Here is a 25094-nt window from a genome sequence, read left to right as displayed (position 1 = left end):
ATAACTTATTTAAATTTACTCTCACTATTATAATATATATTTATTTCATGCTAATCATATTACTAACTTTTGAAATTGAAATTTATATTAAACAAATTTTTTAAATTATGATAATTATATGCATACAACATACCTCTTAGTTATCTAGCATACAATAAAATTCAAATGAACTTTTGCCAAATATATTGAGCAGTTATTTGAAAGGATCCATCAGCTTAACAGTATGAATGTTTACCATGCAAACAGTCAGAGCAAAAAATATTAGATGGACCAATTTTTCGAGTTCAAATTCAAAATAGCTAGAAAGTTAACCGTAAAATTGGGTAAAATGTGAGAGATATTATTACAAGTACGAAGAAATAAAACAAAATCAGTGTCATAAATAAATACCAATCATTCGATTTTTGGAAAGAAAATATCAATTTATAAAAATAATAAGTCAACTATCCAATCGCACAGATATATGTACATGGATATGGTGATCCTCCACCTAGTGAATTTCAACCACCTGGTCTGAAAACTAATGGATCAAGTGAATTCTTCACATTTTTTCGAATCACCGCATCATTTTTCGGAAATTCAACGATCCTTATAATTTGGTCAAAATATACAGGATAATTTTCACTGCATGCAGCGTAGGAAAAAATTTAAGAGATCACACGCATGCATATCTTATATATCCATATAGCACAAAATCATTCTATATATATGTATGCATATCAAATATCTGCAAATGTATTTATACATTGTAAAGAATTACGGATGAATAACTATCAAATTATATTTAGGCATGACAGCAAATTAAGATACGCATGCATTCTGCCATAAATTGCTCGCCAATATAATAATTACCATTCTAAATTCTCTATAAAAAATTCGAACTCTGTAACATCAAAAGTTCAAATTTATTCAATTCATCACAAGCTTAATTTTTATAGACTATTATTTATTATATAATGGAGTACTTCCATGCATTGGCCCTGGTCGTAACCATCTTTTTAACCATCAATCCAGGTATGCTTGAAAATAAATTTTTAATATATTTTAAAAAATAAATTAATTTTCTCATTGTTTAATCTTCTATCACAAATCTTTTCTTGGTTGAGTTTCTGAACAATTTCTTGAATTAACTACTTGTTTCTTGAAGTTGCACGAGGAATAGGCATCAACTACGGACTCTTAGGCGACAATCTTCCCTCTCCATTTGATGCCATTGCAGTCCTAAAATCAAGAGGAGTCCAAAAAATTCGTCTTTTTGAGCCGAACCCTGATGTGCTTGCGGCATTGCAAGGTTCAGGGATTGCCGCCATTGTTGGCACCCGAAACGAAGACCTACAAGCTCTTGCTGCCGACCCATCAGCATCGAGGTCGTGGGTAGACCGCAATGTGGTTCCCTATGCATCGGGTCTGAGTATTCTACGTATATCTGCAGGCAATGAAGTGATTCCAGGGGAATTAGCCCAATACGTACCCGGCGCAATGCAAAACCTGGCTGCCGCCCTGGAAGCAGCAAACTTAGGCGGCATTCAAGTCAGCACCACGGTTTCCATGGCAGTTTTACGATCCTCGTTTCCTCCATCACAGGGCGTTTTCTCCCCGGAAACCACACCTGTAATGACGCAAATCGTCTCCATTTTAGCCGCCAAAAACAGCCCTCTTCTTGTCAACGTATACCCGTATTTCCCACGTACAGGCGAACCCGAACACGTCCCGTTGGATTACGCTCTCCTGCAGAGCACCGCTGCACCTGTTCCTGATGGCCCGTTGACGTACTATAACCTGTTTGATGCTATGGTGGATACAGTATACGCTGCATTAGAGAAAATTGGAGGAGAAAATATCGAGATTGTGGTGTCGGAAACTGGGTGGCCAACTGAGGGAGGTGCTGATGCAAGTATAGGGAATGCCCAGATTTATGTGAATAATTTGATTGGGCTCGTATCATCTGGACAAGGGACACCACGGAGGCCAAATAAAAACGTCGACACTTACATTTTTGCGTTTTTTAATGAAGATTTGAAGCCTGAAGGAACCGAGAGGCACTGGGGTTTGTATTATCCTGATCTAACTGAAGTTTACCACGCTAACTTGTGAGTCTTTGAGGGTATTGGTTGGTGCTATAATAGGTTCTGTAGGGGTGACAGAAAATGGGTTTTTTTTTTTGTCGTAGACGGGGACTCGATTTATATACAATTGAAAATAAAATGGCTTTTAAGTTATTTAAATTCGTTTTCCTATTTATTGTTGTTACTTGTTTGTTAATTAGTATTTTACATCAGCATCCTAGCTTCCTTGCTCTAAAGATGTTCAGTTTCCTAGCTAAAACCAAATAGTTTTCAAGTTTGTAAATTGAGAGATATATAGACGGTGAGAGCTTGTATCCGAATATTGAAACATCTACTACTTAAAATTCTATTGAAATATTTTTTTAAATGTTGCAACCGAAAATACACACACTCATAAACAATTGAATAAGTTAAACATGCAATTTAAAATTCATCCAATCACTGACTAAAAATAACTGCAGTTACACAAAATCTTAAAATGTGACATCCATTAGTAGTTACAGTTTAACCAAAAGAATACCAAAGAATATCTAAAATTATGGCCATCACGAGAGCATAAACGAAAATCATAAACATGTTAAATTAATGTTTAAAACCCCTGACTCTTAAACATAATATGCGGAAAAATGCAATGTCTTCGGGTTATCATGTGCACCCCCAGCTCCGTGTAATAAGTCTTCAGCACCTCCAGTCTCCACATCCTCATGATCACCTGCATCAATCACACCACACTCCTGAACCGTAATAACAAGAACATATACATATCAAGCAACAGTGAAAAGTACTGTAATTAACAAAAAAAAATTATTATCTTCAAACGTATAAACATAAGCGTAAACATATTCGTTTCAAATCATGTCATATCGTATCAACATATACGTGTTCATTTTTTCTTATTGAATTCAGATCATTAATTGTGATTTTCCTATCAGCTCTAAATCGATGGATCCATCTAAATATAACTGTGTTCATTCGTGTTCGTATTCGTACTAGTCACAACCAACTCACTTCCTTCAAATACATGTCATCATATTCATCACTCTTGTAAAACTCATGCATATACATACTTTTTCTTAAAACCAAGTATGCAACATGTTTCTAACTGTTGGAACATTTCATGTTCGCAATCTTGATTTTGATGTTAACAAAACTTGTTATTTTGTTTCTAATGATTTACCTAAGTGTGCAAGAAACTGAAACTGAAACTGAAACTGATCAGGCTTCGAACTTATCAGTTAAACGAGCCAAAACTGAAGCTACCGAGATGCAAACTGAAAACATCAACTAATCGACCAAACTGAATCAGCTCAACTGATATCTTAAAGAACGGTTCAACTGATTGTCCAGCTGATAGGTGATTTAGCAGAAGATATTCAGAAGCCCGGCCAGCAGATGAAGAGTTCAACTGATAAAGAACCCAGCTGAACAGTTCAACTGAAAGAGTGAAATCAGTTCAACTGACGAGTCAACTGATTTCACCAGCACAATTGAAGATCAGTTCAGATGATCAGTTAGGAACATAAGTTAGAAATCAATCAGTTGCAGATCAAGACAAGTTTATCTAAGTGGATTCCAGCTACACACAAAGATACAAAAGAATCTGTACGATTAAAGATACAATATAGACGTTGCAGCAAAGATTAAAGCCGAGAGATTCCTGAAGGCATGTCAGAAAAGTCAAGACTCATATACCAAGGAACGCATTCAAGCTGCAACGATCAAATGTGATGAGTCTAGTTTTACGGTCAACGTGCTGCTATAAATACAGACCAAGACCATCAGCAATACGTGTGAGTGAATGGAAAAAACAACAGGTGTGTGAAGATACACAAAAAGGGCACACATATTGCATATCAGTTTACAAGAAGCAATCAGCCCAGAGGGAACACTTCATCGTGTTAACAGCTTAGATTAGAAGCATATTTCCCTCAGTCTGAGAACACTTTCGGGTAGTTTTCAGTGATCAGTTCTCACACACACACCACCACCACTCAGATACAATCTTGCACAAAGACAATAAACTTATGTATGTAGTCTTTAACACACAGACGTTAAACAAGTGTTGGCTGGAAGGTGATGCCTTCAGTCTAGACTAGGAGTTTAGTTAGACAGTGGATAAGTCTTAAGCCGGGTGGGTTTGTACAAAGTAGCTGTATAAATCAAAGTCTTCTAGTGGTACCTACCTGAGGAGGTAGAAGAGGTGACGTAGGAGCAGTTGAAGTCTCCGAACATCCATAAACATATCTTGTGTCTTTTCTGTTTAATTGCTTGTTTTTGTTTAAGTGATTTGATTAGTACAGCTGATATCAGTTCAGTTATGTCCATAAATGAACTGTTATAAGCCATAACTGATCCCTAGTAATTTCCAATCATTCAGTTACACAAGATATAAAATATATCAGTGTCTCTTAACGAATGATTATTTTGAGTGTTTTCCGCTTGGTTTTACACCTTGTTCACAATAGCTCCTGCAATTGATTCTTCAATTCTTTCATCTCGGTCAGAGCCATTCTGTACGGAGCCTTAGAAATTGGGGTTGTACCTGGAATCAATTCAATAACGAACTCTACTTCTCGATCAGGTGGTAAACCAGGCACCTCCTTAGCAAACACATCAGGATAATCCTGCACCACATCAATATCATGTAATTGCATATTACTTTCTTTTCTCACATCCAATACCAAAGCCAGAAAACCAATACAACCCTTGTACAACAATTTAGTAGCTTGCAAGCAAAAAATAAAGGAAATACTCAGCGAAGAACCTAAACCAACAAACACTTCACTCTCATGATCATCGGCTAAAAACTTCACTCTCTTGCCCGCACATTCAATCACTGCACGGTAAGCAGACAACCAATCCATACCCAGTATGACATCAAAGGCAACCATCGGAATAACAATTAAATCAGCAAACAACAATCTCGTACCCATCTGTACAGGAGAGGCCTTAAAGATTCAAGTTGGCCAAATTTCATCTCCGGAAGGTAACAAATTATTGAAATGTAAATGCATGACAGTAGGTTCAATAGATAAAGAGTGCATAAACACTTAAGACATAAAAGAGTGTGTCGCACCAGTGTGAATTAATGTAAGTGTTTCCTTGCCGAATATTAAAATATTACCTGATATTACCAAAAAATAAGAATTAGCACCCTCTTTAGTCATTTCAAAAATTCTACCATGTACTCTTCCTTTATCCGAAGTAAGAGGGCACTTCTCTGCCATGTGTCCCAATTCTTTGCATCTGAAACATCGGCCACTCCCAATCAAACATTCTCCTTTGTGTGGCTTGCAACATTTAGGACACAATGATCTCTCAGGATCCGAGGAAGACAACAGAGCTTTGTTACGCGGCTCCATCTTACCTTTCCCCTTGTGGCCGCCTCGAACATGAGTGATTGCCCCTTGACCTCTCGCTTGGAAAGTATGTCTTCTTAACTGTCGCTCCTTCTCGATCTCCTGTTCATCGTGTCCGGCAAGCAATGCTTTCTCAACAATATCTTGATATGTGACCACTTTCGACATGTGAACATCCCTCTTAATATCTGGTCTTAACCCACGAAGAAAATGATCCCTCTTATCTTTGTCATTTTCGGCAATAAAGGGAACAAAGACACATCTTTCCTCAAATTTAAGTGTATACTCATTGATATTCATGGAACCTTGTCTCAACTCAGGAAATTCTTTTACCTTTTTGGCTTTGACTTCACTTGAAAAATATTTGGCATAGAATAAATCCTTGAACTCATTCCACTTTAATTTACGAACAGTAACCTTGGTGGCTTCCAACCAAATACGGGCTGCTTTCTCCAACATAAAAACATCACAACTCACTTTATCTCTATTAGTGAACCTCAAATAATCAAATATGGCCTCCAATGACTTGATCCACTCAAGAGCCACTAGTGGATCAGGACCACCGATAAATTCAGGAGGGTTCATCCGCCTGAACCGATCATAAGAACCATCTTCAGTGCTTTCCGTTCTTCCTTGACCCCTTCCATGGCCACGACCCTGGGTCGGGGTGTGCATGCTCAATAACTGCTGAATCTATTTTCCATGGACCTTTGCCTGTTCTTTTAATAGCTTACTGAATTCGTCCAAAACTTTCGCAGTCTTATCAGTGGTAGGGGTCCTATCATCCCCTTCGGTGCTTTTTCTTTTGGGATACATTTCCTACACATAAGCTCACTTCAACATAGCTAGGAAGTAATGATATATCAATGGCAATGAAAAAGAATCATTCCTCAATGTTAAAATCAATAGATGCAGGATCATAGACATATCGGATTGTCCTATGTAGAAGAAGTCATATATGGTCCGAAGAAACCTGCTCTGATACCAATTGAAACACCTCTCTCCCATGAAATTTAATTTTTAAAGAAAGTTAATGTGCGGAAGCATTTTATTTTAAATGGAAAACTAAAACTCGTATAATAAAAAAAATGTTACCAAACATTTAACATAACCATATCCAAAATTATCAACAAAATATATTGAAAAGTTACCACAAAAGATGTGTGACTCATTCTTTCAAAATACATGTTACTTATGACTACCAATGTTTTACCACACCAAAATAAGTATTACATGTCAAAAATTTTCCCCTTCCCTTGCCATATGACTTCTTCCACCTCTAACAATCCATTTCATTCTTTCTTATCACCTGCATCACATGATATTAACTGGAATGAGTTTATAACTAAGTAAGTAGAAAGTGAAGAACAACAAATAAATATACATAGGCTTGGGCTTGAATAACATGGCTATGACAATGAAAGCTATATAATACCATCTTCAATGAACAATAGATAACAATGCATAATAGATGGTATTTCATGGCATGGATTAAAGAAAGAAATTGATAGTTCTGTGACCTGTGACATGTGGCAAGACATAAACCCTTAATAAATCTGTAACGGGGACTATGTAATATGTACCTCTTTGATATAAATATCAAAACTATGAGATATACACATTTATCATGAAATTGGCCAATAACATTGTAATGCCTGAGATTTTATTATTGTAATCTGAAATGAGTTATTGATAATTGATGTGATTATAGACGTAAAGGATCAGACCGGGAAAGACAAAAGAAGACTTGAATTATGTGCGAGGACTGAACCCCTCGCGCATATGCGCAACTGAGCAGGGCGCATATGCGCGAGGTAGGCAGAGAACCTCGCGCATATGCGCGACCAGGATCCGCACATATGCGCGAACATGGCAGAGAACCTCGCGCATATGCGCGAAGAGAGGATGCGCATATGTGCGAGCAGTTGCAAGGAAAAATGCCGAGACCAGTAGGTCTCGCGCATGTGCGCCGAGGAAGGTCGCGCATATGCGCGAGACGTGCAGCACAAAGATTGAGCCACATTTCTTTACCATGCAACTTTTATGTAAAATGACTTAATTCTTTCAAATTCAGTAGCAAGGAAACATAGGAAAACTTTAGAGAGTTTCAAGTTTTCATTTTTGAAGTTTGAACTTTGCACAAGATCCGTCCGTCCGATTTTCAATCCGACTTCAGTACCGTACTCCTCTCGACAAAGGCTTCAGAAAGACGTAAGTTTTATTACTTTCTGATATGATTTGAAAATATGATATGAAGAAAATCCTGATATGATCTATACTATCTGTTGCTGCGATTGTTATCATTGTATAATCGAAATCAGATTGAAGAACGGACACCGTATGAAATTGTTATGATTTTTCAGATTTTATTTGATTGAGATTATACAAATTTGATATCAGATTGAGGTTGTTATTGATTATGAGTTGAGATTGGTATCTGTTGATATTTGTATTGCTGGCTATATAAAGATTGTGCCGTTATGTCGATGAAACAGAATTAGATTGAGTTATGATTATATCCAGTATTGATTGTGTTGTATATTAATATTGTACTCCTCAATATTGTCATTGCAAGATTGAGTATTGACAGGCTTCGAATTTGAGACTTCGACTTCGTCAGATCGACAAAAGAAAGGTATAAATCAATGCTGAACCGAGAAGATACGACTCGAATTAGATGTGACTTGAGTTCCCAAAACCACATACTTTACTTTATTGCATTGATGTTTGCAATTCATGAGATTGATATGCTTAGTCTATTGAGTTATAGCAAAGCATGTATTGAGTCATGGGCTGATGTGCCTAGTAATTGGCTGAGGTGCCAAGTCTTTTGCTGATGTGCCAAGACACTAGATGTTTGGTTTATATCGATGTTGCTTAAGAGCAGATTGACTTCTATTGCTGAGATTCGATATAGTATGCCAATGTCCAGGAACCGGGATCCTTAGATTAGAGATGAGTCGAGTCTGAGATTATGAGTCAAGAGTTTGATTTACAGTTTTATATCGATTCATGTCTTTCAGATTATGATACATGTTATTGATATCTTTTTCATGTTTTTATATTTGTTTATATGATTGCATGTATACGTTGTTTATACTGAGAATATATTTCTCACCGGAGTTATCCGGCTGTTGTTGTGTTTGTATGTGTGCATGACAACAGGTGGGACATGGTCATGGTCAAGAAGAGGAAGAGAGATCAAGATTAGTGTGGAGATCCGGACTTAGAAGTAGATTTGGTTTTCAGCACTTGATGTAGTTGTGGAACCTTAATTTGAGATAAACGTATTTTGTAGAAGACTTGTACTTTACTTTCGATGTTTATATAAGACTGATTATCATATGTTCCGCACTTATGTATTTTTTTTAAAAAATTATACCCAAATTAATTAATTGATCCTAATGATGATTAAGAAGACGAATTAGGTTCGGGTCCCCACAGCAGGTGGTATCAGATCAGTAGGTTCCTTAGACTGAGATAGAAGCTAATGAGCGGGGTAGATTGAGTTTTTTTTCCTGCTTTTATGTGCTAGCATGTTTTACTGCTTTGTAATGCATGGTTACCTGAATATCTGATTCGATGGGAAACATGTATGACTTGAGAATGAATCAGAACCGATTCTTGATCAGCAGTAAGATGATCAGAGGAGGACTGAAACAGATTTGTTATATTTGGTTACTAATCCTTTTGATAATCAGATATGCCTCCTCGAAGAGTCCCAGAACAGGGTAGTACCTTGACTAATCCAATGGATGTTACAGCAACACCGATGGAAACGTTACTGAAGAGATTTCAGTCGTTCAAACCGCCAACGTTGAAGGGCACAGAGAATTCTGTTGAGTGCGAGAGTTGGCTAGATGATATAGAGATGTTGTTTGATTCATTGGATTATATAAATGAGCGTAGAGTCTGACTTATTTGGCACCAGTTGCATGATGTCGCAAAGAATTGGTGGCTCACGACAAAGAGGGCTTTGGAACATCGAGGTACAGTTATCACTTGGAAAATCTTTAAGACTGAATTTTATCAAAGATTTTTCCTAGTGTCGTACAGGAAAGACAAAGGGGCAGAGTTTGCCAATCTAAGACAGGGTCAGTGGAACATAGAAGAATATGTGTTCAAGTTCTCTACATTGCTACAATTTGCTCCACATGTTGCTGAGAATGATGAAGCTGTTGCTGATCAGTTTATCAATGGGTGAATCCTGAGATTTTTACATTGGTGAACACTGGGAGACCGAATAATTTTGCTGATGCCCTGAACAGAGCAAAAGGAGCTGAAGCTTGCCTGATTAGGCAGAAAGGAGCTTCATACGTTCCTCCAGCACCGAGACAGCAACCAACTTCTACTCCATTTCAACAATCCCCTCCCAGATTTGAGAGTGGCAGTAGCAGCAGCGGAAAGAAAGATCATTTGAAAGCCAGAGGAAAACAGTTCAAGAAGACAGGGAGCAGTTCATCTAGCTCCAGTGGTTCCCAACAGAGCCAGAGTAGTACAAGGGTCTATTGCAGAACTTGTGGAGGAAGACATCCCACAGAGCAATGCCAAGGAGTATTTGGTAGTTGCCACATCTGCAGACAGCAGGGACATTTTGCCAGAGTCTGTCCACAACGGAGTTCTCAAAGATCCCAGGGAGCAGAATCATCTGGATCAGTGGCTCAGACAGATAGATGATCATCTGCTGTTCACTCCTTTCAGCCACCACCGACTACTGCTCAGTCACAGTCCAGGCTAGGAGGAAGCCAGACTGTTAACCAGCCTCCTAGACAGCAGGCCAGATTATTCGCTTTGACTGAAGAACAGGCACAGGAAGCACCAGATGATGTTGTTGCAGGTAACTGTTCTTTATGTGGTTATCCTGCTTATGTATTGATTGATACGGGTGCCTCCCATACTTTTATTTCTGAGATATTTGCATTGATTCATGCATTTCCTGTTGAGTCATTATCTGTTTTAGTATCTGTCTCTTCACCTTTGGGGAGAGGTCTTGCATCAGTGACGTCTGTTAGACATTGTATGCTACGGTATGAGGGGCATGAGATTGAGTTAGATTGTATTGTACTTGGGTTGTCTGATTTTGACTGCATTATTGGTATTGATATGCTGACCAAGTACAGAGCTACCGTAGATTTTTTCCATAAGATTGTGAGATTCATACCTGAGATGGCTGATGAGTGGAAATTTTACGGTAAGGGTTCTAGATCTAGAATTTATTTGATTTCTGCGTTATCTATGACTCGATTATTACAGAAAGGAGCAGAGGGTTCCTTGTGTATGCAGTAGATGTACTGAAATCGAGCCTATCATTGGCTGATTTGCCAGTGGTATGTGAGTTTGCTGATGTCTTCCCAGATGAGATTCCGGGTTTGCCTCCAGTTCGAGAGATAGACTTCAACATTGAAAATTGGTACCAGGTACAGTTCCGATTTCTAGAGCTCCGTACAGAATGGCACCGATTGAATTGAAAGAATTGAAAGATCAGTTAGAAGATTTACTGGCCAAGGGTTACATCAGACCGAGTGTTTCTCCTTGGGGTGCTCCAGTGTTATTTGTCAGAAAGAAAGACGATTCTATGAGACTTTGCATTAACTACCGGCAACTGAACAAGGCTACGGTAAAGAACAAATATCCTTTGCCTCGTGTAGATGATTTATTTGATCAGTTTCAGGGTTATTCTGTCTATTCCAAGATCGATCTGAGATCTGGCTATCATCAATTGAGAGTCAGAGATTCTGATATTTCGAAGACAGCTTTCAGAACTAGGTATGACCATTATGAGTTTATTGTCATGCCATTTGGTTTAGCGAATGCTCCAGCTGTATTTATGGGTTTGATGAACCGTGTATTTCAGAAGTATCTTGATGATTTTGTGATTATTTTCATTGATGATATTATTATTTATTCCAAGAATATGATTGATCATGCTGAGCATTTGAGAACTGTATTGAGAATTCTAAGGGCTGAGAAATTGTATGCAAAGCTGTCGAAATGTGAATTATGGCTGAAACAAGTTGTATTTCTGGGTCACATCATATCTGGAGATGGTATTTCTGTTGATCCCAGCAAAGTTGAGGCAGTGATCAGGTGGCCTCGACCTTTATGGGTTTAGCAGGCTATTACCGTTGATTCATTAAAGATGTCTCTAGTATTGCTAAGCCGATTACTCAGTTGACTCAGAAGAATGCACCATTTGTATGGTCTGAAGAGTGTGAATCCAGCTTTCTCGAATTAAAGAAGACATTGTCCAGTGCTCCGGTGTTGACTATCCCGTCAGGTACTGGTGATTTTGTTGTTTATTGTGATGCTTCTCACAGAGGATTGGATTATGTTTTGATGCAGCGGAGACATGTTATTGCCTATGCCTCAAGACAATTGAAGCCACATGAGTCTCGCTACCCAATTCATGATCTTGAATTGGCAGCCATCGTATTTGCACTGAAGATTTGGCGACATTATCTATATGGTGAGAAGTTTGAGATTTATTCTGATCACAAGAGTCTGAATATATGTTTTCATAGTCTGAATTTAATATGAGACAACAAAGATGGCTTGATTTACTGAAAGATTTTGATTGTGAAATCAAATATTATCCGGAGAAATCTAATGCAGCAGCTGATGCACTGAGTCGAAAGGTATGTTCTTTATCCTTATCGATGATTGGTGTTTCAAATTTGATTGAAAATTGCTGTTTGTCTGGATTAGCATTTGAAACAGATTGTAAACCGTTGAGATTCTATGCTATTCAAGTTGAACCAGAGCTGATCTTGAGAATTAAAGAAACTCAGAAAGTTGATCAGAATGTTCAGAACTCGATTTCAATGGTCAGAGCAGGGCATCAATCAAAATATCAATTTCGTGATAATGTATTGTATGTGAATATTCGTCTTGTTGTGCCAGATGTTTCAGATTTGAAACGACAGATTTTGTCAGAAGCGCACAGTAGTCGATTCAATATTCATCCTGTAGCAGAAAGATGTATAATGATTTGAAAAGACAGTTTTGGTGGAAACAGATGAAAGCAGATATTTCAGAGTTAGTATCAAAATGTCTGAATTGCCAGCAGGTGAAAGCAGAAAGAAAGAAACCCGGAGGTTTATTAAACCGCTTGTCTATTCCTGAATGGAAATGGGATCATATTTCTATGGATTTTGTGACGAAGCTACCACGTTCCTCCCGAGGTTGTGATGCGATTTGGGTCGTGATTGACAGATTGACCAAATCAGCATGTTTGATTCCGTACAAAATGACGTACAGACATGACCAGATTGCAGATATTTATGTCAGAGAAGTGGTCAGACGAGGCTGAACTTGATGAGACTCTGAGTTATTTTGAAAATCCGATTCAGATTCTTGATCGTAAAGAAAAGCAACTCAGAACGAAGACTATTACGCTTGTAAAAGTTCAGTGGAGTCGTCATGGCATTGAAGAAGCTACCTAGGAGACTGAATCAGATATGAGACAGAAATTCCCAGAGTTATTTCACTGATGTGAGTTTCTTGTTTAGCTTCTGTTATACATTTCTTATTGTATCTGATTTGATTACTTGCGATTTCGAGGACAAAATCAGATCTTAGAGGGGGAGAAATGTAATGCCAGAGATTTTATTATTATAATCTGAAATGATTTATTGATAATTGATGTGATTATAGACGCAAAGAATCAGACCGGGAAAGACAAAAAAAGACTTGAATTATGTGCGAGGACTGAACCCCTCGCGCATATGCACGACATAGCAAGGTAGGCAGAGAACCTCGCGCATATGCGCGACCAGGATCCGCGCATATGCGCGAACATGGCAGAGAACCTCGCTCATATGCGCGAAGAGAGGACGCGCATATGTGCAAGCAGTTGCAAGGAAGAATGCCGAGACCAGTAGGTCTCGCGCATATGCGCCGAGGAAGGTCGCGCATATGCGCGAGACGTGCAGCACAAAGATTAAGCCACGTTTCTTTACCATGCAACTTTTATGTAAAATGACTTCATTCCTTCAAATTCAGTAGCAAGGAAATCGAGGAAAACTTCAGAGAGTTTCAAGTTTGAACTTTGCACAAGATCCGTCCGTCCGATTTTCAATCCGACTTCAGTACCGTACTACTCTCGACAAAGGCTTCAGAAGGACGTAAGTTTTATTAATTTCTGATATGATTTGAAAATATGATATGGAGGAAATCTTGATATGATCTATATTATCTGTTGCTGAGATTGTTATCATTGTATAATCGAAATCAGAATGAAGAACGGACACTGTATGAAATTGTTATGATTTTTCAGATTTGATTTGATTGAGATTATACAAATTTGATATCAGATTGAGGTTGTTATTGATTATGAGTTGAGATTGGTATCTGTTGATATTTCTATTGCTGGGTATATCAAGATTGTACTGTTATGCCGTTGAAACAGAATTAGATTGAGTTCTGATTATATCCAATATTTAATGGGTTGTATATTGATATTGTACTCCTCAATATTGTCATTGCTAGATTGAGTATTGACAGGCTTCGAATTCGAGACTTCGACTTCGTCAGATTGACAAAAGAAAGGTATAAATCAATGTTGAACCGGAAAGATACGACTCGAGTTAGATGTGACTTGAGTTCCCAAAACCACATACTTTACTTTATTGCATTGATGTTTGCAATTCATGATATTGATATGCTTAGTCTATTGAGTTATAGCAAAGTATGTATTGAGTCATGGGCTGATGTGCCTAGTAATTGGCTGAGGTGCCAAGTCTTTTGCTGATGTGTCAAGACACTGGATGTTTGGTTTATATCGATGTTGCTTAGGAGCAGATTGACTTCTATTGCTGAGATTCGATATAGTATGCCAATGTCCAGGAACCGGGATCCCTAGATTAGAGATGAGTCGAGTCTGAGATTATGAGTCAAGAGTTTGATTTACAGTTTTATATCGATTCATGTCTTTCAGATTATGATACATGTTATTGATACCTGTTTCATGCTTTTATATTTGTTTATATAATTGCATGTATACGTTGTTTATACTGTGAATATATTTCTCACCGGAGTTATCCGGCTGTTGTTGTGTTTGTATGTGTGCATGACAACAGGTGGGCCATGGTCATGGTCAAGAAGAGGAAGAGAGATCAAGATTAGTGTGGAGATCCGGACTTAGAAGTAGATTTGGTTTTCAGCACTTGATGTAGTTGTGGGACCTTAATTTGAGATAAACGTATTTTGTAGAAGACTTGTACTTTACTTTCGATGTTTATATAAGACTGATTATCATATGTTCCGTACTTATGTATTTTTTTAAAAAAATTATACCCAAATTAATTAATTGATCCTAATGATGATTAAGAAGATGAATTAGGTTCGGGTCCCCACAAACATGCATATAATTACTATCAATTCTTTACTTTAATCATGGAAACTTCATTGGACAATTTAACAAACATATAGTGGGCAACAATGACTTACTAGCTCCTTTATCGATGAATTCAATGGTATTTCTTGATCAATGAATATATAACAACACATATAACAAGAATATATCAATAGAAGAAGCTAGACATCAATAAACAAGACCTTTGTACATATATATATCATGTGAGCAAAGAAAGAAAGCATCTACTTACAACCCAAGAAACAAATGGTTGCTAAGATGATATTGAAGGGATTCTTACAATAAAATACATATAATCAACCATTAAGCATCACCATTGATCAAAGGAATCAACAAAGCCAACTTATACCTTCAACTCCTCAAACCCACTAAACCGAAAAATATAAAGTCCTTATCTTGGAGCTTGGAAATTTAAGTAGGAGGAAAAAAATCTACTAGGACCCTTGAACTTGAAGTTGAAAGATGAAGGAGAGAACCTTGTGGAAGAAGGAACTTGAATCTATCAATGATATTGAAGAAGGATAAGAAATGAGTAGAAGCCTCTAGACATAGTATTAATAAGCCCTTCCTTCGCCCAAAATCGTGTTTCCCGAGTAGCACTATTCCCCTGCCTAGCGCCGCAGCGCCTCCTCCTTGGCACCGCGACGCCCGTTCCCCGGCGGTTACAGCGCCGCGGCGCTGCCTGGAAGCACTGCGGCGTTTGGGCTTCGGCCCTGGCATCGCCTAGGAGCTGCCTCCTGCAGCTCAAGCGCACCACCAGCGCCGCAACGCCACTCCTCCGGCGTTGCGGCTCTGCTCCTGCACCACACCATCAATCACAAGCTCACCTAGGATACACTTGAACCATAAACTTCCTCTTCCAATTCCATGAAATACCAATGCAACAAACCATCCAAATACATGTTCAAATCATCTATATAAACCATCACAACAAGAACTCCTCCCCCTCCATAAGCCATCAACAACTATGAAATGTGACACCAAAACAAAAATCATACTTTTACCGTTCCAATGAACATATCAACCCTTCCAACAACTATACACAAGAATCATAACAATAATCATATATCCAAAACACAAAACCAAAGAATAACATCATTGACAATAGAAGGATAAAAGGTTGGGATATTACATATTGCTTCAGTTTTGGCTTGATAACTGATTAGTTCAAATCCTGATCAGTTTCAGTTTCTGCGCACTTAGGTAAAATTGTTATAAACAAAATAATAAGTTTTGTTAACATCAAAATCAAGATTTTGAACATGAAATATTCCAACAATAAAATTTAGTTTTCAAAAATAATGCACTTGATATTTTAAAAGTCCCTTGTTTGCCCAAAATGGGCTTCCCAGGTAAAATCGAGCTCGTCTCGTAAAAAAAATTTGAACTCTATCATTTTTAGAAAAATTTAAGCATTTTTAATCATATTAATAAGTCTTGAAAATATTTAATGAAAATTATTTATTTTTATCTCCGTCGTGCTCGGTCTTTTTTCACAGCCTATTATCGAATATTCGGATAAAATCTATAATTTCAGGAAATCATGTCATATAATCATTTAATCATGAAATCATATCCTTAATCATATTATATCCATCAAGTAAGCATTTAAAATCGATTAAACAAAATAATTATGTAATTTAATTCATTTGCATGCATGTGGTTTACGTAGGTTGGTTTTGGACGTTACATGGTCATTGATCTACCAAAACTAGAATATGTAAAGAGTAAAATATGTGTTGCATGTCAATTTGAAAAATATGTCAGATCCAACTTCAAAAACAAAGGAAATAAGTCTTCTTCCAGATGCTTAGTGAAACGTCCACTACTCGGTTTTCTTAAAAAGTAATAAAATTTTTTTTTTCTAATTCATTCGACCGAAACACTAAGAAATTGAATTATGAATATTTTGCACCATTTAAAAATAAACCAACCAACTATTATTTGAAAATCCAAAAGAAATTAATTCAAAGTATAAAGTCATAAAACGTCAACCAATCTAAACTAACATTATTTCAAAAATAAATTTAACTCTAACATCCTCTCAAAAACCTCTCAAAAGAATCATAATCATAAAATCTTTAAGTAATCATAAATCATAAACATAGTTTTATTTGTGAAAAACTAGCGACGGTCATCGTGTTGTGTGCACCTTCAGTCCAGCAAGATTAACCATCAAGACTTTCATTATTATCAAGCTCACATGCATCGATCATACCTAGTGAATCTATTGACTTAGCAAAACTTAAGTAATACATATACATTCACAAGTAAAGTGAAAATGTTTTTCATAAATAAACTTTAACGTTTTTCTTTCAACATATCATATCATATTTCCTTTCATCAAATCAAATCATATTTCCTTTCAACATATACCTATACGTTTTCTTTTTATTAAATTCAGATCCTCAATTGTGACTTTCGTATTAGATGAAGGTCGATGTATCCATTTACGTATTACCATGGTACCGGGAGGCGGGGACATCAGTGACACTCTCACTCGTCAACTAAGCATTGGCCTTACATATCATCGTATCATCGTATTAGTCACATTCAATTGACCTCCTTCAACTTTTCATATTTCCATCACTTATAAAAATTCGTACACATATAAATCATTTTCTTTTAAACCAAGCATGCAACATGTATTTCAGCATTAACGTTTCATCATAAAATTTTACAAGCATTTGAAATAAAAATTTTAATATTTATTACAGCATTCAGGGCATTGCCAGGACGTCTAGCATTTTTCAAGTGCAAAATGACCGTTTTGTCCCTAAAACCCTAACTTTCCCAATTTATCCTTGGACCTTAAAACGACGACCCAAATCATTCCAAACTTAAATATCACCTTAAAATACACCCATAAATATTTCTTAGATGTAAACTTAAACTTCTCGACTAATTTCTAAATTCGTTTTTTAACTTAAACGTACACCTCGGTTTTGACTTGTATGGACTCGAAACTTAACCAAACTTGAACCGCAGCTTATTAACACCTAACTAAACCATATAAATACTACAAGAAATTTCAGAATCAACAACACACATACGACAACGTTAAAAAACTTTTAACGGTTTTAACTAAAACCGTTGTCGTAGATCATTTTAACCGTTGTCTTTTGGGGGTCAAAGACAACGATTTTTAGGGTCAATGACAACGGTTCTGTAAAACCGTTGTCTTTGAGCGTTTATGACAACGGTTTCATGAACCGTTGTCTATTAGCGTGTTTTTTAGGACAATCGACAATGATTTTAGAAAACCGTTGTCGATTAGCATGAGTTTAGACAAAACACAACGGTATTTAGCGACGGATTTGCTACAACCGTCGCTAATAACTGTTCTTCTATAACTGTCGCAAACATTAGCGACGGTTTTAGTCAACCCGTCGCTAATTTAAAAAATTTGACACTTTTGAAAATACCGCCTAAAATTCCCTTCATTTTCTTCCACCCACTCTCTATAAATACCAGCAAATTCGTTCCATTTTCTTCCACCCACTTCACAACACATAAAATTTTTCTCTCTTACACAATGTTATAAATTCATAACACTTAAAATTTTTATCTCTTACAGGATTTTACCACTTCACAACCATTAAAATTTTTATTTCTTACACGATTTTATCACTTCACAACACTTAAAATTTTTATCTATTTTACCAATTCTAACATAGATTTATTAAATTATTAAAATTATTTTTTTTATTTTAACTAAAATATTAGCGACGGAATTCATACAGAAACCGTCGCTAAATAGCGACGGGTTTTTCATGAGGTCCGTCGCTAATTTTAGCGACGGGTTTTGATAAACTTTCTCTAAATTTAGCGATGGTTATTAGAAATCGTCGCGAATTAGCGACGGTTTTCAAAACTCCGTCGCGTCTTTTACATGCAACGGTTTTTCAAAATCCGTCGCAAATTGCATCTACAACAACTGTTCAAAACCGTTGTCTTTGAGCGAACCATTTAACAACAGGGACTTTAACAACAGTTTTAAAAAGGCTACGACAACGGTTTTTGACCGTTGTCGTAGGGTATTTTTCTTGTAGTGAAAACTCAATTCAAGCCCATTAAACCATTGGACAAGCCTAAAACAGCTACTGAATTTTTTCTCTTATTTTCGAAAAGCCCTAGCCTTCTACCCTTGAAACCTTCGGCCCTAGCCCATCTTCTCTATGACCAAACCCTATACTACCCTACTAGGACCATGACCGTGTCCATAGCAAGCCCCTAGACCTAACCTAACAGCCTAACGAGCCCAGCCCTTCACCCTTGCCCTAGGAAGCCATGCGCGACTCCCATAGGAGCGGCTCATGCCTATCCTTCGAACCAGCCATAGTGCAGCCTATGCAGGACCATGGCTCAGCACTCTTAAGACCCTTGGACGTGCCCCTAGCAACAGCTAGCAGTCGCATGCACCTAGGAAGCAACCGCACCCTAGCCGAAACCCTAACCTTCAAAATCTCCAATTTTCGTTCAACATGCTTCTCCACCTTGTCCTACCCTTACCTATGCATCTAGGGACTCTTAAACGTGTGTAAAAACATCCTTCAAGTATCGCTACCATGGCAGCCCCTTTGTGCATTATTAGCAGAGTTTTAGAAAAAGAAAACTCTAGTTTTATGCATGTATAGCCATAAAAAAGAAAATAAAAGTGGTACATCATATTTTTAATAAAAAACATAATTAAATACACATAATATGGTGTGAAATATGTTTGAAGGAAGATTAAGTCGTTCCCTTGCATTTATTACGCACGAAAAACGAGTTGAGATGCGAAGAACGTCGACGTAGGGAGGACCTTGCTGAATTTCCTTCAACTTCCCGTGATTAACCCTTCAAAATTTCTATGATGTGTGTGGTTTGAAAGCTGATGAAGAGTCCTTGTCGCTTAGAGGGGCGGGGACGTGAGTTATGAGGGTTTGGGAAGGGTTTTAGGGCCTTTTATTTTAATTAAAAATGGTATAGACCATTAACCTAGTATAATATGCCCATTATTTGATATTTAAAATATTTTGTTTAGGAGAAGTTGTGAAAATATTAGCCGAGTTCTCGAAAAATTCATATTTTCGTCGAAAATCGAATCAAAAATTCCATTTAAAATGCACCACACATTAAACAATTAAAAATAATTATTTAATAAAAATATTTTCCCTTATATGATCCCCTCCATCGCGTCTCGAATAACCTTTAAAACACAGTTTTATACATATTAACAGAAAACCTTTTTTTTAAAACATGTGATCATGCGTACGTATCATAATAAATTCATGCCATTAAAACCATTTAATTAGTTATTTTCTATTTTCCTTAGATTTATATGCAGTTGGACTACGTTATCGTATTTTTTGACCCTAGCTTACACTTAGAAATATTATATATGGATTTGTCTGGTACTATTTTTGTATATGTTTAAGAAGAATGAAGTATATTCTAGTAATCGTAAATGATTCATCAGATTTAACGGGTAATTTTCCTCGGTAACAAAGATAAATACTCAACTAATCAAGTTTATGAAATGTGCTGCAAATGAAAAATTAGGTATTAATAACAAAATTTGAAGTTACAACGGTACTTAATTTACTAACAAAACTCTTGAAATTTATTTAGATGAGTGTGGAATCAAATACGAGTATTCTGCATCAAAAACTCCTCAAAAGATTGATATTGTTAAAAGAAAAAACTTAACTCTAAAAGAAAGCTTCACGAACCATGGTAGTTTCATGAGAGGTATTATTTGTTTAATTTGAGTCGAATCTTTTCATGAAATTGAAAGTGTGTTTTTATGAAATTGATAACCCGCAACATTTGTCGGGCTGATTCCATCTCTTAGATTTACATGAGGAAAAGATTAACCTCATCGTAGAAGGCACAGTATGTTTTGGATTCCATTAAACCACTCTACACGCAACACGATTTACATAATATATCATCTAGACTTACATGGAAGGAAAGATTAATGTCATGGTTGAAAGCATCGAATATTTTCGATTCCATAATCCACTCTGCACGCAACACAAAAAACCATCAGAACTTTGAAAAAAACGGAAACACACCCTAAGCTCGACTAAAATACCACAAAAAACACTCAAGAAAAAAAAAACCTACTCAAACAAAGAAATATATTGACTAATGATATAATTTTAATCTGTACCCAAAAAAATTTTAATAATACAACAGGTACACGATAATTGTTGGTTTGACACACCAATATTATATTTTATCCCATAATAATAATAATAAATAAAGTAAAGAAGATGGTAGTAAGAGCCAGAGAAAGACAGATGGAAGCGTTTGGTTGAAAGAAACAGGATCGCTTGCCACGACTGCTGCTGTCACCGCGACTCGTCCTCTGCCTAAGACGACCACGTACGGTCTTGTAATTCCATCGTCATAAATTATATTAAGAAATAAATCATATCAAATTATTATTTAATACTCTCTGAACATTTTGATCTCAAAACCATCCCCAGGAGAAAGCCATATATATATATACGTGTTTGTGTACCATTACTCGCATTCGAAATCCAACGTTGTTTCCAAACAAGGAAAAACAAGAAAAAAATCCGAGATTGCAAACATGGCTGACAGAGGGATGTTGAAGGTTACTTCAATGTTTCTGTTACTGTTATTGGCGGTGATTTGCGAGGCCAGCGTTGAGAATCCGGAGAAAGAATCTTGGACTGAATGGGCGAAGGATAAGTTGTCTGGGGGCCTCGCCGGCGCGAAGGCTGATGATCTTGATCCCACTGATACCAACCAGTTTGATGATGCCGCCAAGAAAACCAAAGATAAAATTACCGAAACAACTACTGGTAAGTAAATTTCACACGGGTTAGTTTTTAGTGTCATGATATATATGAGTAACATGAGAATTCAATGTTCTTAGTGAGTTGTATTTGGAACTGGTCCCTGGTGGCTGGTAAATTGTTTTTACATGGTAGAAATTTGTTCATTTGGAGTTCCTATGCGTGATATGATCAATCTCCTTCAAAATAATTGAATTATTCACGAGAGATGGTTAAATTTGATAAAAGTGATTAAAATTGGGGATAATCTTGTGGTTTTCTTCAAATCCCTCCGTCAGTACTATTTCATAATTTTTATTATTCTATTCAGTATAATGGTTTCACAGTTGCCTAAACTAAGATCATTTGAGTTGTTTAGAATGCAAATAATAAAACACTATTCAAATTGGAGTTATTTTAACCAAATTTTATCCTAGTAATTGAAAATTTTGAGGTTATATAACTCGCGGGGGAGGAAAAGATGGATACTCGGGGTATTTCTTGGTAACCTTTGATTAGTTTTGTGCAATATACACTTTGAATATGAATATTGAGATCTTAGCCCAATAACATTTTTAACATTTTTTAAGAGATCTTAGCCCATTTAATTTCTGTTCACATTTTTAAGGTCGACTCGAATTAACCAGCTTGGAATTAATATTGAGATTCATGTAATGTGGCAGGAGCTGGAAAGTATACTGCAGACAAAGCAACAGAAGCAGAAGACAAGGCAAGTGAACTGGGCAAGGGAACGAGAGAGAAGACCGGGACAGCCAATGACAAGGCAAGGGAACTCGGCAAGAAAACTAGAGAGAAGACCGGGGCAGCCGAAGATAAGAACAGTGATCTCGGCTGGGAAGCTTACGAGGAGACAGTGGCGGCAAAAGACAAGGCGAGTGAACTGGGGAAGGGAGCTTCCGGGACAGTCAAAGACAAGGCGAGTGAACTGGGCAGGGGTGCTTACGAGAAGACGGTGGCAGCAAAAGACAAGGCGAGTGAACTGGGAAAAGGAGCTACCGGGGCGGTCAAAGACAAGGCGAGTGAACTGGGCAGGGGAGCTTCCGAGAAGACGGTGGCAGCAAAAGACAAGGCGAGTGAACTGGGAAAGGGTGCTACCGGGGCAGTCAAAGACAAGGCGAGTGAACTGGGCAGGGGAGTCTCCGAGAAGACTGTGGCAGCAAAAGACAAGGCGAGTGAACTGGGAACGGGAGCTTCCGTGGAAGTCAAAGACAAGGCGAGTGAACTGGGCAGGGGAGCTTCCGAGAAGACGGTGGCAGCAAAAGACAAGGCGAGTGAACTGGGCAGGGGAGCTTCCGGGGCAGTCAAAGACAAGACGAATGAACTGGGCAGGGGAGCTTCCGAGAAGACGGTGGCAGCAAAAGACAAGGCGAGTGAACTGGGCGGGGAAGCTTACGAGAAGACGGTGGCAGCAAAAGACAAGGCGAATGAACTGGGCGGGGAAGCTTACGAAAAGACGTTGGCAGCAAAAGACAAAGCAGCCGAACTAGGCAAGGATACACACGAGAAAGCCAGGCAAGCGAAAGAAAAGGTGGCGGAGCAAGGCGGAAAGACAGGATCCGAGGCAGCAGACACCCTGAGTTGGGCGAAGGAGAAAGTGAAGGAAACCTACGATGCGGCGAAAGCCAAGGCCGGAGAAACGTACGAATCCGCCAAAGATAAATCACGCCAGATTATCGATAATCTGCAGCAGAGTGGCCATGCCCACGACGCAGAGCTGTGAATCATCTCTGATTGTTTAGTGTTTTGACGTGTTAATTGAGTCAGATTTAAAATAGTATAAGTTGAAAAATATTCAATTTATTTTGATGATATTTTCGTAAATAAATTTAAAAATAATGAATTAATTTTAAGAACAAAATGGTAATTTGTTATCTATCGTAGTCATATAAAGTCCAAATAATTTGAAATTTGGATATAACGAAGAAAATTTAAAGATATAGAAGTTTCATATTTTGAGTTTTGAAAAATTTGATTGTTTGACTGGTCTAAAAGAATATACCGACGTTAAAACGATAAATATAATATAATATAATATTAAAAAATAAAAAAAAATAAAAAATTGATTGAGTCGTAGAAAGAATAAAAAATTGATTGAGTCGTAGAAAGAATAGAGACAGCCAGACGAGAGGTGAGAAAAGAGGAGATACGATTTTTTTTTTCTTTTCGTACGACTTATCGGTTTATCCAATCGATGAACCGACTTCAGTTTTGGGATCGTTGATACGAAGTCTTCGATTTGAGGTATAAATTTTATATTTTTTGTGATGTTTGAAATTCGTCGATTTTTGGAATAAATCCGATAAATTGTTAAATCATATAGAAATTGAAGATTGTTGAATAATGTATGATTTTAACGAAGAAGAGATGATTATAGTGATGTTATTTTGAATTATTCCTAATTTATTATAATTGACAAATTTTAATCGTTGGATTGAGATTGAAGAATTATTTGTCAGTTATTATTAATTCTGATTATATATGTGGTAGAATAACCGACAAGAAATTAAGTTTTGAAGTCGGAATTGAATTATTTTATGATTTTGATTTGATATTAATTTTCAAAGTTTCAAAAGATATTTGAAACTTATATTGTTGATTTTGAATGATGTTATTGATTGAAATGAATATGTTATTGATGTAGATAGATTATTATACTGATATCTTCAAGCTACATCGACTGGAACGAAGAATTGAGGTATGTTGCGACCGGGTAACATACGACCTGTATCTGTATCATATGATATATGTTTGATTGATTTGATTGATAATACATGTCTATATACCTTATTTGTTGAGTTTATGTGGCATACATGATATGCACGTTGAGCTATGATCCTTGGATACCCTGATATGATATGATTTGATTCTGGGGTTTGTGAACATGATGCTATGTTTGATATTACATGACCCTTAAAGCATAGTCATTTGTGGCCCCGATGATTGATTGAGATTTGGGATTTGATGTCGCTTTGTCGACGTTATCATATGAGTGTCCCTGATTGAGGCTGGTGTCCCAGCTCGAGCATTGATTTGATAGCGATTCGATTGATTATGACATATGCTCAGTGGATGGGCATTTGACCTGATACTTCCACGACATACATGCATTGCATACCATATATTATTGTTTAGATATTTGTAGTATGTATTGTGGTTGCTTCAGACTGAGCTTTGCTCACCCTAGAGGTGGCTGTTGTTGTCTTTGTATGTTGACAATGACCAGGATATCAGGAGACCGGAGATGATACTTTTGGAGGGAATCACAGTTTGAGTTGAGGTTTAGTGGTTGTTTCTCAGTATATATGTATATGTATCTATATACCGGGGTATGTCCCGAGAATATGAGTTTGTTTGTATTCAGTTGGGTTTGATTACGTGTGGGCATGTTTTATGATATGAGATGAAATACTATTTTTAGTATTTAAATAAGATGTTTTGGGCTCATCGTAAAGAAAATTTAAACTCATTTTCCACTCTAATTAAT

At 37.1% G+C, this 25094-nt stretch overlaps 3 protein-coding genes across 3 annotated transcripts; 2 read left to right on the top strand and 1 right to left on the bottom strand.

The window, feature by feature from the left end:
* Positions 1-632: 632 nt before the first annotated feature.
* LOC142527555 (putative glucan endo-1,3-beta-glucosidase GVI) lies at positions 633-2202 on the top strand. The gene is made up of 2 exons (XM_075632395.1): positions 633-1014; positions 1148-2202. Exons 1-2 carry the CDS (start codon positions 957-959, stop codon positions 2092-2094), a joined length of 1005 nt encoding a protein of 334 aa, XP_075488510.1. The 5' UTR covers positions 633-956; the 3' UTR covers positions 2095-2202.
* A 2199-nt stretch (positions 2203-4401) lies between these two features.
* On the bottom strand, positions 4402-6100 carry LOC142525949 (uncharacterized). The gene is made up of 3 exons (XM_075630231.1): positions 5201-6100; positions 4609-4999; positions 4402-4421 (listed from the first exon to the last, which is right to left on the bottom strand). Exons 1-3 carry the CDS (start codon positions 6098-6100, stop codon positions 4402-4404), a joined length of 1311 nt encoding a protein of 436 aa, XP_075486346.1.
* Positions 6101-21281: 15181 nt separating this feature from the next.
* Positions 21282-23372, top strand: LOC142527710 (uncharacterized). The gene is made up of 2 exons (XM_075632602.1): positions 21282-21616; positions 22273-23372. The coding sequence occupies exons 1-2, from the start codon at positions 21382-21384 to the stop codon at positions 23328-23330; spliced, it is 1293 nt and encodes a 430-aa protein (XP_075488717.1). The 5' UTR covers positions 21282-21381; the 3' UTR covers positions 23331-23372.
* The last annotated feature ends 1722 nt before the right edge of the window (positions 23373-25094 follow it).

The sequence above is a fragment of the Primulina tabacum genome, chromosome 15 (genome assembly GCF_025594145.1).
Source record: "Primulina tabacum isolate GXHZ01 chromosome 15, ASM2559414v2, whole genome shotgun sequence".
Taxonomy (NCBI): Eukaryota; Viridiplantae; Streptophyta; class Magnoliopsida; order Lamiales; family Gesneriaceae; genus Primulina; species Primulina tabacum.
This window is presented reverse-complemented; position numbering and strand designations above follow the sequence as displayed.